We start from the raw sequence: 19,649 nt of genomic DNA, 5'->3' as shown, positions 1-19,649 counted from the left end.
GAATTTGACTAAATTTGACTTTGGCCCCCGTGGTCATATGAGTGTAAATCGGGAGAATGATATATATGGGAGCTATATATTACCAAACATTGGTAGAATGCCAACTCTACTCTCTGTGCAAAGTTTTCCGAGACTCATAAATATTCGGATATACGGAATTTGAAGAACATCGGTTGATAAACACGTCAATTATAACCAGATAGGTTGTTGAACCTATGGTTATTGCGAGAGTCACCGAGATCTCTGAAGAGGATATTCTTGATTGCTCGATTGAAACGGCTGATGTGACGGTTGTTGAAAATCTCGATGGTCCTACGGATCCTCCAGATAAATCTTCATCAGTGTAAGGCTGCATGTGCTGCCTTAAAAGTTCTCCTGATGAAAGGGGACATAGACATAGTTCTTATTCAAGAACCATACGTTTATAGAAACAAAATATGTGAATTAAGTACTCCGGGGTTCAAACTATTGCAGTATACTGGTAATGATGTAAATCGAGCCTGTATAATTGCTAAAAACGAGCTTAACTTGTTTCTGCTTCCTTCAATGTGCAGCGCAGACACTGTCGTTGCCAATTTAGAAACAGCCAAATGCAAATATTGAGTATCTTCGGTCTACATGAGACATGACTGGGAGATGCCTCCATGTGCCGTTAAGACCTTAGTTGAGGAGTCACTGAAAACAAAGACGAAGCTCATTATGGGATGCGATGCGAATGCGCATCATAGTATATGGGGAAGTAGTGATAGTAATGCAAGAGGAGTGTCGCTACACGCAAAAAAGTAATTCTTTCCTCCCAAACGAAATTTTAGACAAACAAAGTTCGTTTCTCATTTGCTTTTCGTTGAAAGGAAGTGTATTTGGAAGAAAAGTATAAACTTTTTGTGATAAACATTTATTCTTTTCCAGGATGTAACAACAATTTCATAAAGACTAACTAAAAAAAAACATTGTTTTCTTGCTAGTTGCATTTTCCCTCACATCTTTCTCACATCAACGAGTTTTTTTAGTTCTTAACACCTTTTCCTGTAATACCAACAATGTAGAAGAAATTATACGAATTAATGAATTTTTAAAATTTTTTTACCTTTCGCCTGGACGGAGAATCGAACCGCGGACCATGCACTTTGTAAGCCAACACACAAACCACTGAGCTATGTACCTGTTATGGTCATCAATAGATAATTATCCATATAAGTTATATTTATATAGCATAGCTTACGGCGCCCACGAACCGAATAAACAAAGTTTATTTAAGAGAAACAAACATTTAGTTTGGCACCGTGGAGCAGTGGTTGCTACGTCCGACTCTCATGCCAAGGGTCGTGGGTTCGATCCCTGCTTCCGCCAAGTTTTTTTTTTACATACATTCCACATATGTTCGAAAGATTCCGAAAAAAATGTTCAACATTACATTGTACTATATTAAATTTTGAACTGTAAAATGTGTCTTATTAAAGACCTAAAGTCAGAAAAGGACAGTGTTTGATATAAACGAAATGGACTCTGTTGTAGTTTCAAAATAACTTTTTTTTTTTTTTAAATAAAAATTTTGTAACAAACGAATTTTTTTGGTGATAAAAGTTTAAAAATTTCGAAGAAATTCAAAAGACTCTAACAAAAGAAAAACGTTTCCGGTACACGTTTTCCAAACGTTTTTTTTTTCTTTGCGTGTAATAGAGTTTATTTTGCGTACTAATCTGGTAGTCTGCAACAAGGGAGATGCCCCAACCTTTGTCACTAAAAACAGGCTAGATGTTTTGGACATCACCTTGGCCTCGCAAGAACTGAATGAAATGATATCTGAGTGGCAGGTTTTAAGTGAACACAGCTTCTCAGTTCATCGCTACATAAGTTTCAAATTTGATGTTCATACCACCAAGACCATATTTCCAGCAAATGTTAGGAAAGCTGACTGGTTCAATATGATGATACCGGAAATAACAGACACAAATATGAGAAATGTGCAAGATATCGAACACGCAGTGGAGCGGATTACTAAGGCCTTCAACATCTCACTGAAAGCTGCATGCCCTAGAGGGAAGCCAAGGGGGAAAATCGACCACCATGGTGGTCTACGGAATTAAGTAATATGAGGAAATCCTTGAGGAGGCTCTTTAACAAGGCAAAGTCCACTAGAGCCCCTGAGGATTGGGACGCTTACAAGAAGAATCTGAGAGGATACAAGCGAGAACTGAGAAAGGAAGGCTCTAGCATCCACGAACTCCGCTCCAGGTTTCATTAAAACATCGGAGGGCAATTGGACAACGTCCAGTGAGGAGACGCTGGAGGTACTATTGGACACACATTTTCCCGGAAATCAGACGGTTGAACCATGTACTGGCGGGCCACAGTGGCTCAGCGGTCGTTTCCTATCGAAGAAATTGTATCGGAATCTAGAAGAAGATGGGCGTTAAATAGTCCCCCGGACCTGATGGAATTACTCCGGTGGAGTTACAAGCAGTGACTGACAAAATTATCCCCTGGTTGTCGGCGATATATAAAGGATGTATCAACTTATCATATATCCCAGGAAAGTGGAGGGAAACAAAAGTCGTTTTCATACCTAAAGCGGGAAAAGCCTCTCACTCGAGTGCGAAGGATTTCCGACCAATCAGCTTATCCTCATTCCTACTGAAGACTCTGGAGAGGATGATAGATATTTATCTTAGAACTGGCATCGATTCAAGTTTGTTCTCGAAACGACAGCATGCATACTCGAAGGGCAGGTCTACTGAGACCGCATTACATGAACTAGTCAGCTTTATTGAAAGCTCACTATCTCTCAAAGAATACACAATCGTGACGTTTCTTGACATCGAAGGGGCGTTTAATAATGTCCTTCCGAGCTCGATATTAAATGGACTGACAACTCTGAATGTTGATCCATGTATACTTAGGTTATTAGACGAACTTCTAATGAAGAGACATATTTCAGCCACACTAGGACAAACAAACATACAAAGGTATGTGAACAGAGGCACTCCCCAAGGAGGAGTTCTATCACCTCTTCTGTTGCTATAAATAACCTTCTGGTTACCCTATAAATAACCTTCTGGTTACCCCAAAAAAAGGAAAGGATAAAAGTGGTGGCATACGGAGATGATGTGGCTCTAGCAGTCAGGGGAAAATTCACATCACATTATTCAGAGGGCCCTCCGGGTGACTGAGAAATGGGCGAAAAACAATAGTCTTGGGGTAAACCCTGCAAAGACAGAATTAGTCATGTACTGCAAAGATCGCAAAACTCCCACGGCTAGGCCCATTTCCTTAGGGGGTATTGAAATTCCCTTTGGTGAGTGTGCAAAATACCTTGGCGTTATTTTGGACAGGAAGCTGAACTTTAAGCTTAATATTGAAGAAAGGGCGAGAAAAGCAACGGTTGGTTTGTTCTCGTGCAAAAGGGCAATAGGAAAAAAGTGGGGACTAAAACCAAAGTTGTGCATTGGCTATACACGGCAGTGGTTAGACCTATAATGCTCTATGGTGTTGTAGTCTGGTGGTCGGCACTTCACCAGCCAACAAGTTTAGACAAAGTTCAGCGTATGGCGTGTTTGTGTATCTCAGGCGCTTCAGCAAGACATGAACAAATTCCCTTAATGTCATGCTGCATCTATTGCCTTTAGACATTTTGGCCAAACAATCAGCTGCAACAACGGCTGTGCGGTTACGCGAGCTATCGCTGTGGTCGGAAAAAAGTTACGGTCACAGTTCGGTCCTCAAAATAATGCCAGATATGCCCCAACAGTGAGGCGTGGTGCACACAGACCCCGGTGAATAAAGAATATATATATTTAGACACTGATGGCTCCAAATTGGATGGACAATTGGGTTTCGGAGTATATTCTAAAGATCTGGAACTTCGAATAGCGAAAAGATTACCTAATCACTGTAGTGTTTTTCAAGCTGAAATAAGAGAGGTGGCGAATTGGCTGAGAAGTAATGTTCCAAAAAATGTGGGCATTAATATATACTCAGACAGTCAACCTGCAATAAAATCCCTGGACTCTGTGTTCCTCAACTCGAGAACGGCCATCGACTGCCGCAAATCTCTCAATGAGATGGCTGAGCAGTACAATATTTACCTAATATGGGTGCCCATACCGGGGAACTGCGAAGCGGATGAGTTGGCAAGGCTAGGGACTACCTTGCATATTCCAGGGGAACTAGAATCTGTTGGTATGCCCCTCGCTACCTGCAAGCTCATTCTGCGTGAGAAGGCTGTTATGATGGCAAATGTTCGGTGGGAGAATTGCAAGGGCTTTAACGACACCAAGCAAATATGGCCCCATTTAGACTTAAACCGCACACTAGATATGCTAGTGTTCTCGAAACGTCACCTGATAGGCGATTTTGCAAAAACTATAGGCGCGAAGTATAATGACTATTGTATAAGCTGTCATAATGTGGAGGAAAAGGAATCAATTAAACACCTCTTGTGTGAGTGTCCTGCTTTTTGTGTAATCTAGGAGAATTTAGATTTAGGAGCTTTAGATTACTGGCGGACCTGGAAAACGTTAACTTAAGCAGTTTGTTAATGTTTTTGGAGCAATCTGGTTGGTTCCACAAAAGTAAATAATAGAGAAGGTTCAGTGGTTAAAACTAGAAGTGCCCATATGTAATAGGTACTTTTAGTTAATGTGGTATCACAATGGACTGAATAGTCTAAGTGAGCCTGAATCTTAATCGGGCTGCCACTTTAACCTAACCTAACCTAACCAGATCGGGTTTGGCTGTTTCAGGCCGACGAAGTGGCAACTCTTTGTTATTGATTTTTTTCTTGAATTCATAGCTTAGCAAGGTGCTTTAGAGATTTTGCTGGTAAAAAAAGTTTTTAGTTATAAACTTAATTTAAAATGCACAATTTAAGTCAAGATATGTACTTCTAGTAAAAATTAACAGCGATTGTAAATATTGTTTGGTTCTTTAAGAAAAATGTGTGAAAAAAGGATTTTTTTTTTTTGCTAAATATAATGTATGTCCCATGTTGTCTGGAGTAGAACTTTATATTGAAACGTATTGGTAGAGTTTTATACTGCGTTAGAAAGGTTGAGATGTTGTCCTTCTTGCAAACATAAATTTGTCTGCTTATAAGTGCTAATGAAGGTACTCCATTATAATTATGGTGTTATAATCAAAACTCAGAATTTATTAAATATTGGATAGAAAACAACTCCCAGTACTGTAATAATAATGCAAAACATAAAAAAGACAGAAGTCTTCCATGACAACTTGAAGAAAAAAGTAAAATAATTGCGCAGGGAAATAGAATGAAGGAGCGTTACTTTGTTTAGTAGAAACATCTGGACAAAACAATGGCAACGAATGAGAAATTTGGGTAAATCTGCAATATCTACCATATTGTTACGTTTTTATATTAATTACCCGATAATTAAAACACAGTTCTTTTTAAATAACGATAATCTACAATTTATTTGTTTAACTGATTGGTTTCACTTATTTGCTCTACGATGTGTACTGTATAAACTTTAGCTTACGACTGACTTGACTGCTCTCTCCGCTAGGGGTTTATATACCGAGATATGACGATTTCGAATGTTCTCGCTAATTGGCCTACAACCTTCTAGATTAATCTACTACCTGATAGGTGTCGCACGAGCGACATCGCACATATTTATCGACTTATGTTCATTGTCTCGGCTATCTAGAACTTTCTATGGGGCGTTATTGTACAGGTGATATGGCACACATACTTTTAGGCTTATTGTCATCTTGGCTAGTGCATTCTACCATCTGGTAGATGTCGTGCAGGCATAACGGATTATGGTCATATTCAGCGTTGCCACAACGAAATTATATTTTGGACCAAATTTTTTCCAAAATTGGACCAAAATTCCCTCAAGCGGACCAAATTTCCAATTGCGAAGATAAATGCCTTAGGTTAGGTTAGGTTAAAGTGGCAGCCCGATTAAGATTCAGGCTCACTTAGACTATTCAGTCCATTGTGATACCACATTAACTAAAAGTACCTATTACATATGGGCACTTCTAGTTTTAACCGCTGAACCTTCTTGATTATTTTTCTTTGTTGAACCAACCAGATTGTTCCAAAAATATTAGCAGACTTCTTAAGTTAACGTTTTCCAGATCCGCCAGTAATCTGAAGCTATATGCTCCTAAAAGTTGCTTGCGCTTTACACAAAATGCAGGACACTCACACAAGAGGTGTTTAATTGATTCTTTTTCCTCCGCATCATGACAGCTCGTACAATAGTCATTATACTTCGCGCCAATAGTTTTTGCAAAATCTCCTATCAGGCAGCGACCCGTTATAGCAGATATCAGGAGTGATACCTGACGTCTCGAGAACATTAGCATATCTAGTGTGCGGTTTAAGTTGAAATGGGGCCATATTTGCTTGGTGTCGTTACAACCCTTGCAATTCTCCCATCGAACATTTGCCATCATAACAGCCTTCTCACGCAGCATGAGCTTGCAGGTAGCTAGAGGTATACCAACAAATTCTAGTTCCCCTGGAATATGTAAGGTAGTCCCTAGCCTTGCCAACTCATCCGCTTCGCAGTTCCCCGGAATGTTCCTATGGCCAGGCACCCATATTAGGTGAATATTGTACTGCTCAGCCATCTCATTGAGAGATTTGCGGCAATCGATGGCCGTTTTCGAGTTGAGGAACACAGAGTCCAAGGATTTTATTGCAGGTTGACTGTCTGAGTATATATTAATGCCCACATTTTTTGGAACATTACTTCTCAGCCAATTCGCCACCTCTCTTATTGCTAATATTTCAGCCTGAAAAACACTACAGTGATTAGGTAATCTTTTCGCTATTTGAAGTTCCAGATCATTAGAATATACTCCGAAACCCACTTGTCCATCCAATTTGGAGCCATCAGTGTAGAAATCTATATATTCTTTATTCCCCGGGGTATGTGTGCACCACGCCTCACTGTTGGGGATTAGAGTCTCAAACTTTTTGTCGAAAAGTGGACTCGCCAAAGTGTAGTCCACTACGTTAGGCACATCTGACATTATTTTGAGGACAGAACTGTGACCGTAACCATTTTCCGACCACAGCGATAGTTCGCGCAACCGCACAGCCGTTGTTGCAGCTGACTGTTTGGCCAAAATGTCTAAAGGCAATAGATGCATCATGACATTAAGGGAATTTGTTCCTGTCTTGCTGAATGCGCCTGAAATACACAAACACGCCATACGCTGAACTTTATCTAAACCAGTCGGTTTCTGAAGTGCCGGCCACCAGACTACAACACCATATAGCATTATAGGTCTAACCACTGCCGTGTATAGCCAATGCACAATTTTTGGTCTTAGTCCCCACTTTTTCCCTATTGCCTTTTTGCACGAGTACAAAGCTACAGTTGCCTTCCTCGCCCTTTCTTCAATATTAAGCTTAAAGTTCAGCTTCCTGTCCAAAATAACGCCAAGGTATTTTGCACAATCACCAAAGGGAATTTCAATACCCCCTAAGGAAATAGGCCTAACCGTGGGAGTTTTGCGATCTTTGCAGTACATGACTAATTCTGTCTTTGCAGGATTTACCCCAAGACCATTGTCTTTCGCCCATTGTTCAGTCATCCGGAGGGCCCTCTGAATAATATCTCTGATTGTGGATGGGAATTTTCCCCTGACTGCCAGAGCTACATCATCTGCGTATGCCACCACTTTTATCCTTTCTTTTTCTAGAGTAACCAGAAGGCTATTTATAGCAACATTCCAAAGAAGAGGTGATAGAACTCCTCCTTGGGGAGTGCCTCTGTTCACATACTTTTGTATGTTTGCTTGTCCTAGTGTGGCTGAAATACGTCTCTTCATTAGCAGTTCGTCTAACAGCCTGAGTATACATGGATCAACATTCAGAGTTGTCAGTCCATTTAATATCGAGCTCGGATGGACATTATTGAACGCCCCTTCGATGTCTAGAAACGCCACGATTGTGTATTCTTTGACAGATAGTGAGCTTTCAATAAAGCTGACTAGTTCATGTAGTGCGGTCTCAGTAGACCTGCCCTTCGAGTATGCATGCTGTCGTTTCGAGAACAAACTTGAATCGATGCTAGTTCTAAGATAAATATCTATCATCCTCTCCAGAGTCTTAAGTAGGAATGAGGATAAACTGATTGGTCGAAAATCCTTCGCCCTCGAGTGAGAGGCTTTTCCCGCTTTAGGTATGAAAACGACTTTTGTTTCCCTCCACTTTCCTGGGATATATGATAAGTTGATACATCCTTTATATATCACCGACAACCAGGGGATAATTTTGTCAGTTACAGCTTGTAACTCCGCCGGAGTAATTCCATCAGGTCCAGGGGATTTGAATGGTCCAAAGCTATTTAGCGCCCATCTTATTCTAGTTTCCGATACAATGTCCTCGACAGGAAACGACCGCTGAGCAACTGTGGCACCGCCAGTACATGGTTCAACCGTCTGATTTCCAGGAAAATGTGTGTCCAATAGTACCTCCAGCGTCTCCTCACTGGACGTTGTCCAATTGCCCTCCGATGTTTTAATGAAACCTGGAGCGGAGTTGGTGGATGCTAGAACCTTCCGTAGTCTGGAAGCCTCGAACGTATTCTCAATACTGCTGCAGTAAGCATTCCAAGAGTTATGCTGAGCCTTTCTCAGTTCTCGCTTGTATCCTCTCAGATTCTTCTTGTAAGCGTCCCAGTCCTCAGGGGCTCTGGTGGACTTTGCCTTATTAAAGAGCTTCCTGCAGGATTTCCTCATATTACTTATTTCCGTAGACCACCATGGTGGTCGATGTTTCCCCCTTGGCTTTCCTCTAGGGCATGCAGCTTTCAGTGAGATGTTGAAGGCCTTAGTAATCCGCTCCACTGCGTGTTCGATATCTTGCACATTTCTCATATTTGTCTCTGTTATTTCCGGTATCATCATATTGAACGATTCCCTATACCTATTCCAGTCAGCTTTCCTAACATTTGGCGGAAATATGATCTTGGTGATATGAACATCAAATTTGAAACTGATGTAGCGATGATCTGAGAAGCTGTGTTCACTTAAAACCTGCCACTCAGATATCATTTCATTCAGTTCTTGCGAGGCCAAGGTTATGTCCAAAACTTCTTGGCTGTTTTTAGTGACAAAGGTTGGGACATCTCCCTTGTTGCAAACTACCAGATTAGTACGCAAAATAAACTCTATTAGCGACTCTCCCCTTGCATTAGTATCACTACTTCCCCATATACTATGATGTGCATTCGCATCGCATCCCATAATGAGTTTCGTCTTTGTTTTCAGTGACTCCTCCACTAAGGTCTTAACGGCATATGGAGGCATCTCCCTGTCATGTCCCATGTAGACCGAAGATACCCAATATTTGCATTTGGCTATTTCTAAACTTGCAACGACAGTGTCTGTATTGCACATTGAAGGAAGCAGAAACAAGTTGAGCTCGTTTTTAGCAATTATACAGGCTCGATTTACATCATTACCAGTATACTGCAATAGTTTGAACCCCGGAGTACTTAATTCACATATTTTGTTTCTATAAACTTATGGTTCTTGAATAAGAACTATGTCTATGTCCCCTTTCATCAGGAGAACTTTTAAGGCAGCACATGCAGCCTTACAATGATGAAGATTTATCTGGAGGATCCGTAGGACCATCGAGATTTTCAACAACCGTCACATCAGCCGTTTCAATCGAGTCATCAAGAATGTCCTCTTCAGAGATATCGGTGACTTTCGCAATAACCATAGGTTCAACTTTGGTGAGTTCTGAGGCAGTAGAAGCCTCCTCACGCATACGGTATCTATCCATGTCTTCAAATGTCTTGGTATCCCCCTCGACTTCGCAAGAGGATCCGCTTACTTCTGATTCAGACAGAGGCTTGTCCATTTCTGAATCCTTTAGCTGATCGTTTTTATACACCTTCATTTGGATATAATGAAAGCCATAACATACACGGCCCTGGGACTTTGCTAGATGCAGGCAAAGACTGAGTGTTCAATATAAACACTGCATGCCGTCTTGGCCCATCCACTTCATCCAAACGGCCAACCTTCCAATCAGCTGTTGGAAGATCTGGATTGCATTGTTTCAGTCTATTTAAAATAGATTCAGGGTCAGGAGGGTTTGCAGGTATCCACGCATGTGCTCTTGGTCTAGCCGGTATGTCTTTCTTCTCGACTAACTCTAGAGCAGCTCCTTCCCAAACTTCACCAATTAGTATCAGAGCAGCTTTAAAACATTCTATAGACCTCTGGTCCTCAAATGCGACTAGCTTAAATCGTCCTTGATACCAACCAGCCTCTTGGTGTCGAGGATCTGGGCCGGGAAACTTTTCCAGCACCTGTGAGTAGACGCCAGACATCGCGTTCTCAATTTCCCCCCATTTTTGCCTTGGAATCATACCGTCCAATGCTCCTTTATTAATAATAGCCATCACAAGGCTGTCTTTTGCAACTGAGGCAAACGATCTTTGATCCCGTTTAGAGGATGGCAGCTCATCCGGTGATCGTTCCCTTTTTCCAGCCTCAAGAATTCCTTGAGCCCATTTTAAGGAATCGCTTTGTTTAGCCGACAACGTGCTTGGGTCGACTGATCCTAATTTCTTTAGGATAAACAAAGCATTTCTGCGTTCTTTGAATCTCTTTCGTGAGGGATTACCTCCTTTTGATGCCGTTACCTTGGAAAAGGTCCGACTTGTCAAATTGTCGCCACCTGTCGACCCGTCTACAGGTCGACTAATTGGGCCTAACTCTTGGTCATTGCCCAAATTTATAACTCCAGTCGATACCCGTCCACTGGGCCCTGAAGTTAGCAACCCAGTGGATGTCTTTGAATTTCTCTGCATGGTGGCCTAATATCCCACCACACTTGAAATTCGTAGTAGGTACTTATTACGATGATTTTATCCGCTATTAAAAAACACGTCCGTTCCGTTCGACGGTTGAAATAATATGGATGGTTGAAATAATATGGAAGATAAATGCCTTAAAACGTATTTTATTGGCGTACATAGTACTTTTATTAAAAAAAAGTAAAGTAAACAGAAAGGACTGATATGATTTAGCGGCTGACATATTAATCAAAACGTCGACTTATCAACGTTTTTTTTTTTAAATTTTGAGAAAATAGACTTTTTGAAAAGGTCGAATTCTAAAGTCAATTTTAGTTAACATCAAAAGTCGAAATTCAATATTACAAAAAGTTGATTTAAAGTTCTGACTTAGAGGAAATTAAATACCACAACAGTCACGCATTTGGTTTATATTGCATTTGACCCATGAAGACCCAACTTGAGAGAATACAATAGATTTCCGAATTTTTATCCAATTTGCTGTAGTGTTGCTTCGCACCCATAATTTTATGCGGAAAATGTGGTCCATATCGGCCCATATTCTTATATAGCTCAATCTTAATATTTAACTTATTGTGCACATTCGAATATTGGGGTTGAAATTGTCAAAAAAATATAAAACCTGACCCAATATCTAAAACGCGAAATTTTCATTAGATTTTCTGTGATTGAAATGGTATCTAATCTCACACTGAAACAAAAAACATTCACGGTTCCATAGATTTTGTCTTTGCCCTTGTCGACTACAAGGGAAAATTATTTTATGTTTCAAATAAAAAACGACTTTAAAATAAAGTGTTAAATTATATCCCTCATATGCAAAAAAGTTAAAGAAAAATTCTAGCCTACTTTTACCATATAAATTCCTTAGATAAACTGTCAATAAATTATTTTGCATATGGTCATATATTTTTAAACGCTTTTTAGTTTTATACTCAAGATACAAAAATTGAACAATACTATAGATGATTTCATTAATTTTGCAGATTTTTTTTCAGAAGTATTAAAGCCAAGTTGACTTAAGTAAAACGAAATTTTCTTTCATATTAGGATACCCAATTTTAAGTCGAATCGTTTAACAAAAACAAGGAAAACGGCTTCATTGAAAAGTTTATCGACTTCTGGACAAGGAAAAAACCTTATATCAGAGAAATGAGTGTACTGTGCAAAGAAAAATTCGCATTCGTATTTAACAACATGAAATATTCGGCCTCACGACAATATTTTTTCAGTGCATAGCTACTATTGAATATGTGATAAAAATTTTAAATACTAGAAAAAAATTATAAATATGACAAAATTTATGAAAATGGACCAAATTTAAAAATTAGAAATCTTTTGGACCAATTTTGGTCCGATCGGACCAAAATGGCAACGCTGGTCATATTACCGATAATTATAACAGTAAAACAAAAGGTGTTACTTTTACAATGAACGATTGGAAAACTAAGAACACAAAAGATGTTTAGGAAAGTACTAGAAAATAAAGAAATGACTCTAACAAGTTATGACGTAATTTTATCGTTACAATTTGAAATTTAAATTAACGGAAACTGATTTAAATGAACTTAAATCTAGAAATATCAAATTCGTAACAATATCATTAATAATAGGTATATAAAATAAAATGTCGTCCTGGGTCTCTTACTGTAACTGATTCGTCGACACAGGTTCCGTTACAAAATTTGCTAAATCATAAAGCTAATATTTAAATATAGACTTACATATAGCAGAGTGTTAAGGTAGTGATACGTACAGAAGTAATATGATCACTTCAAACGTGTTTCAAGAACAAAATGTTATTTTTGGACTGGGAACATAAAAATGTTTTTTTTCTACAAACACATACAGGGTTGGCAAAATCTGGGCATTTTGTAATGAATATGTTCGCATTTCTACATAGTGTTGCAGAAATAATGGTATAAAATGAGAGTGTAAGAGATTGAATTGAACTACAACTTCTGAAATCATATACACTCTAGGGTAGTGATCAAGATGGAGTAAGAGTGAGCATCCGTTCTAATTATTTTTCATGTTAGCCTGATACTGAAACGGACAATTAACGTCCAAATGCATGATATTTTAATTTTAAATTATTATTCGAGATTTTAAGAACAAATTAGATTAAGGAACTTGATTAATAATCATTGAAGATTTTCAGTTTCCATTGTTACTACATATTGATATATTTAATTTGGTGTATGATAAAAGTGGCAGTGGCCGGATCGGTCCGAAATGCTGATCATACTTTATTCTCATCCCCAGTGGTACATGTACAAAATTGTAGAGCTCTAGGCGCTTCCTTTGGGTTGAAATACGCTCTTAATTTGAAATGGTTGGATCGGTCCAAATTTTGTATCATACTTTATTCTCATCCCCACAACATTTCATAGCTCTTCCTTTGGGTTGAAATAGGCCTTCATTTGAAAGTGGGCGTGACAGTGAGCGGATCGGTCCCAAATGTTTACCATACTTTATTTTCATCCCCAGTGGTATATGTACGAAATTTCAGAGCTCTGGGTGCTTCCGTTGATTTAATGCATCAAAAACCTGTCATTTGGCCCACTGTGCAGTGTTATGATATGTTTATTTTTTCCACGATTGTTTCATAAAATTAATGTATGAGTAGAAGTTATCCATTGATCGCAAGTAAGGACTGTCAGCAGTAAAAAATGTAGCGGAGATTCCGTTCAATATAGTGAAAAGGTACTACAATTGAACTTTTTAGCTTATGATAACTTTTGTTTGAAAGCATTTTAAAATTGAATACTACATTTTTTGAGTCTAGGTGTAAATAACCGCCATAAAAAATACAAGCAATGTTGATGACCTATTTGCATATATTTATTATACCAAAACTATTTAAATTCGACTAAAATATGTTGTTATATTAACACTTCAATCATAGATATATATTGTATGGCGTTAGTACAGACAAATATTCCAGCTTGTTGCACTCCTTTTCTACAATTTATTATACCATGTAAGATCATCAGGATTAATTCTGTCAATGCAAAGCGATTCAAATTTTTTGTGACGTTGTTTGCATTGTGATGCTGGTGGTCCTGGTTTATAACTGGGGAAGTTTCGAATATTTGTAGAGGAATAGTTACAAGTAAATATCACCATTCTTTTTGCTGGAGGTCCAGGAAGTAAGTCGTTTAAAAATGCACATCCAACATGGGTTTGACGATCAGAAACTAACAGAGTAAAGTGTCCAGTTTGGGGTCTAAAATGACATAAAATATCATTGAGACAGCGCATTAAAAAAGTTATCTAAAATTTGTGCTAAAAGTTTCCTTCACGCTAGGCAGAAATCTTGATTTTAAGCACCAAAATCGTTCTATAAATCTTATGTTAAGTGAAAAAATTGGGATATCGTTTGTTTTTGTTTGTTTTTATACCCTAAACCACATAGTGGTCAGTGTATAATAACTTTGATCAGCCAAAAAAATGTGCCAACCGGAAATATTGGTTTTAGACCCCCTGAGCCGATCTAGCGCTTGCTGTCCGTCCGTCCGTCCATGTATTTGTTGTCCGCAGGATTCCGGTCGCAATTATAAACCGATTTTGATGAAATTTGGTATCTGACGTTTTTTGGTACAAGAACGAACGCTGTAAAATCGGATCCAATTTAGAAATGAGGGCAGTTCGGAAACTTCTTAGCCTAGCACAAAAAGCGCGATATAAACAGAAAAAAGCTAAGTGTTTTGGAAATTTCCATCTCTGTTATGAACACATGTTAAATTTTGTTTCTATCTGGCAACTCCCTCATATAGAATCAGGTGTTCAAAAAAGACGCATCCGCAATGGAAAAATTAGAAATGCGTGCTGTCATTAAATATTTACATAAAAAAGGTTTATCGGGACAAGAAATTCATAATGATATTGTGAATGTGTTAGGTGAAAGTGCTCCTTTATATGCGACAGTAAAAAATTGGGTTGCTGAATTTAAACGTGATCGTACAAGCATTGAAGATGAACCACGTAGTGGACGTCCAAAAACAGCAACAACAACAGAAATTGTAGCCAAAGTGCATGGTATGGTATTAAATGATCGATGAATAAAAGTGCGTGAAATTGCTAATATCATGGGCATCTCAAATGATCGACTCCATTTAATTTTGCATGAAGAACTACAGATGAAAAAGCTTTCTGCAAGATGGGTGCTGTTTGTTAACAGTCGATGAAAAACGCATAAGGATGAACATTTCTCAAGCTTGTTTGGGTCGTTTTAAGCGAAATAAAATGGATTCTAAGCGTCGTTTCATAACTGTTGATGAGACATGGATCCACCACTATACTCCAGAGACAAAAGAACAACTATATAAAAATAAGTCAGGTTTTTCTTCCTGACGCAATAACTCCAGAACGCACCGATTTGCACGGTTTTGCATTCGTTGGAAAGGTCTCGCGCTCCGTAAGGTTTATAGCAAAGAAAATTCAACAAAAGTTTCAACGGAACAACGGAAAATCTTTTTTATATACAGCGTCATTTCGGATGCATCTCCGGAACGCACGAACCGATTTCCACGGTTATGCATAATCGATTTCTACGGTTTTGCATTCGTTGGAAAGGGTCGGGCTCCGTGAGGTTTATAGCTCAGAAAATTCAAGAAAAGTTTCAACGGAAAAGCGGGGTCTTTGATGTACAGCGACGTTTTGATGTAACTCCAGAACGCTCGAACCGATTTCCACGGTTTTGCATTCGTTGGAAAGGTTTCAGCGCACATTACAAAAAATTATAACTTGAATTCATTTCAGTTGTTTTTTATTTTTAACAAATATTCATGTTACAACCCGGCTTTGTGTACATTGTGAAAAAATTATTAAAAAATAACTTAATAGTTTTCTAACATTTCTATTGAAAATCATCAAATCAATTACGTGTTTTGTGCAAATTTTTAGTATGCAAAAGTGATGTGACAAATTTTCATGTGACAAACCGGCATTGTGTACACTATGAAATTGTGAACAAATATTAAAAAAATAACTTAATCGTTTACTAACATTTCAATTGGAAATCATCAAATCAATTACGTGTATTGTGCAAATTTTTAGCGAACTTTGAATATTATGGGGATCGTGCATTTGAAGTTAACTTCACCACTCTGTCCATAGACCAAAATGGCTTTAGGGCGACGTGCGAACATCGGCCGCCGCACAAGACATGCAAGCCAGCAACAAGTGTATTCACAGAATTTAAGGGAAGAAAGACAAAATATAATAAGAGAAAATGCCCGATTGAGACAACGCGTGAACACACGAAGATCATTGGCATCATACAATCGCTTGGCATTCCAATATGATCCCATTGCGAACTACAGTGATGATTAAAAACTAGATATTGGACCAATGACGACAATATGCCAATATTTCAATGCGTTAAAGTTCAAAAGAGAAACGGCTGGATTGTTCTAAGGGAAGAAAGACAAAATATAATAAGAGAAAATGCCCGATTGAGACAACGCGTAAACACACGAAGATCATTGGCATCATACAATCGCTTGGCATTCCAATATGATCCCATTGCGAACTACAGTGATGATTAAAAACTAGATATGGACCAATGACGACAATATGCCAATATTTCAATGCGTTAAAGTTCAAAAGAGAAACGGCTGGATTGTACTACGTAAGTGGAAAAGTCAAACTGGATCCATTACTTACACCACCACAGCCACTGAAATCATTGTTCGATGGAAGTGATCTCGATTCCAGCAATTTTCTTCAACATATCCTTGAATACAATAACTGCTTTCGTATGACTTCCTTTGGAGCTAATATCATTCGAGAAGGCGGCTTCATGCCGACTTGCAAGGTAAAAGATACAACACACATAACCAATCACTCACACCAACACAATGAATTGGAACACATAATAACTACCCAGCAAAAAAAGCGTCGCAAAAAGTAATGAAAATGTCCTTTTTGGATCCGGAAGTGGTGCAAAATTGACACAGAAGCGATGAATTTAACATGGGCTTGTCATAGGACGGAAGTCCTTCATTTCAACAGTTGCACTTGAATTGCATTGAATTTGCATCACTTCTTTAGGTGTGATCCGAATTCAATATTTTGTATGTAAATTAAAAAATTCAGTGATATTTTGTCAAATAAATAATTTTTATAATTTTTTATAATTTTTAATGGTTTCTAACGCTTGTCGGAAACGTTTGACCTTAAATATTTTCAAAATTGCACATTTTTTTCAGATTGGATTTAGCATTTTTTCAACAAAATTTAAATCATTTGTACCATTTTATGAATTCATACTCTGTTTTTAACCTATTTGAAATAAAAAAATTAAAATTACACATGGAAAGTATTAAAAAATCAAGTTATAAAAAATTGAATTAAAGACCTTCCTGTGTAGTTAAAATAAAGAACATCATGGGGAGTGAATCTTCTGGAAGTGCTTTTAAAGTTGTGTCTTTGGAAGAACTTCCAAATTTTTTCGCAGAAGTTACACCGTATTTCTGTAATAACTGATTGTTTGATACAGATATCATTTGCATGGTTCAATGGTGCCAACATTAGATGAACCGCATCACTTTCTGAAAATTTATTTCATTTCGCCTATGGTGGATCAGCTACACTGAAAGAAAAGTACATCATCAAATTAATGAAACAAAATCATCAAAAAATCTTCATCAAATTGATGTAGAAATTACATTGTTTTTATGAAATCGGTATTCAATTTGATGTTTTCTGTTTTCAGTTGAAAAACACCGTCATCAACTCAATGAAGAAACTTACATCAATTTTTGGTCATAATTTTGATGAAAATCTTTCATTCATTTAATGAAATCAGTAATCAAGTTGAATAAAATTTTCATCGCTTGTTATTCATTTATATTTTTCCACCCCCATATATGGCAAACTCTAACAATTAAAATTTTTTCCAAATATCTTAATTATAATAAACTTTTTTAAGAGATGATTTACTTAAAATTTGGAAAAATAGAAAATAAAACCACAAAAATCTTCGAATGGGACATACTTGTTGTGTTGCAAAGTTTTTTTGTGCTTTTATTGCTAAAACACACGCAAAAGCAATGCCTTTGAGAAAATCCGTTATGTCTGTTGCGTGTGAAATTTGTTGAAGAATAAATAAATTCATTTGTGAAGTGATATTTATTGTGATCGCACGTTCATAAAATAGCTTTTAATACTTTTGCGAATTGGAGATATTTTAAGTGTTGTAAGTTTAACATAAACGGATGCTGGCATTAGACAGGTTTTTGATAAAATTGATGTGCCAAACGCAGGTTTGTTATGAAAAAAAAATTAGTACAATTATGCATATCATTAAATAACTAATATTTAAATCTGCCTTTATAGCCTCATCATTTATGATGCATTTGACTTGGTGTCTATATGGCTACTTATTTCCAACATCAAAATACATCCGAAATGATAAAAATGGAAAATACGTATGGAGAATACTCCCAAGAATCGTTAATATTTCTAGCAGAAAGTATCCCAGAAGTAGACAACCACTTACATTTTTTTTAAGACAAATTGGAATATTAAACCTTTATTGTTGTTATTGGAGATATCAATTTAGAAAATGGTGACTACAATTATTATATTAATCTGGACCAAGAGTATAATATTAAATCAGCTAATAAAGGGTGATTCTTTTGAGGTTAGGATTTTCATGCATTAGTATTTGACAGATCACGTGGGATTTCAGACATGGTGTCAAAGAGAAAGATGCTCAGTATGCTTTGACATTTCATCATGAATAGACGAACGATCTGCCACAACGTCGAATTTTCAGTGAATGGGCCCTAGAAAAGTTGGCAGAAAATCCGCTTTTTTATCGACAAATTTTGTTCAGCGATGAGGCTCATTTCTGGTTGAATGGCTACGTAAATAAGCAAAATTGCCGCATTTGGAGTGAAGAGCAACCAGAAGCCGTTCAAAAACTGCCCATGCATCCCGAAAAATGCACTGTTTGGTGTGGTTTGTACGCTGGTGGAATCATTGGACCGTATTTTTTCAAAGATGCTGTTGGACGCAACGTTACGGTGAATGGCGATCGCTATCGTTCGATGCTAACAAACTTTTTGTTGCCAAAAATGGAAGAACTGAACTTGGTTGACATGTGGTTTCAACAAGATGGCGCTACATGCCACACAGCTCTATGGCCATTTTGAGGGAAAACTTCGGAGAACAATTCATCTCAAGAAATGGAACGGTAAGTTGGCCACCAAGATCATGCGATTTGACGCCTTTAGACTATTTTTTGTGGGGCTACGTCAAGTCTAAAGTCTACAGAAATAAGCCAGCAACTATTCCAGCTTTGGAAGACAACATTTCCGAAGAAATTCGGGCTATTCCGGCCGAAATGCTCGAAAAAGTTGCCCAAAATTGGACTTTCCGAATGGACCACCTAAGACGCAGCCGCGGTCAACATTTAAATGAAATTATCTTCAAAAAGTAAATGTCATGGACCAATCTAACGTTTCAAATAAAGAACCGATGAGATTTTGCAAATTTTATGCGTTTTTTTTAAAAAAAAAGTTATCAAGCTCTTAACAAATCACCCTTTACAAAACACTTTTCGAAAATATTAATCATTTTAAGCGAATAATAATGGCTTATATTCCAATAGGGCCAATAAAAAGATTTCTCAATTATTTTTTTCTGATTCAATCACGAAATTAATTGATCTAATTAATTTTTTAATTGAAATGTCTTCAATCACAGAAATGATAGTATCAATTAAAAAGTTAATTGGCAGTCAATTAAAAAATTAATTGATCCAATTAAATATTTAATTGATACTATTAATTTGTGTGATTGATTTTTATTTCA

General features: G+C 37.6%; 1 protein-coding gene across 1 annotated transcript in view; it reads right to left on the bottom strand.

The window, feature by feature from the left end:
* Window positions 1-13,645: 13,645 nt before the first annotated feature.
* Window positions 13,646-19,649, bottom strand: part of LOC142225537 (venom allergen-1-like) — a 196,216-nt gene continuing 190,212 nt past the window's right edge. Inside the window, exon 4 of the mRNA XM_075295328.1 lies at window positions 13,646-14,052. Within this exon, the coding sequence (XP_075151443.1) occupies window positions 13,788-14,052 (265 nt within the window). The 3' untranslated portion in view covers window positions 13,646-13,787. The remainder of the gene's footprint in view (window positions 14,053-19,649) is intronic.

This window comes from Haematobia irritans, chromosome 2, assembly GCF_050003625.1.
Source record: "Haematobia irritans isolate KBUSLIRL chromosome 2, ASM5000362v1, whole genome shotgun sequence".
NCBI lineage: Eukaryota > Metazoa > Arthropoda > Insecta > Diptera > Muscidae > Haematobia > Haematobia irritans.
The sequence above is the reverse complement of the archived record's forward strand: the minus strand, read 5'-3'. Positions and strand labels throughout refer to the sequence as shown.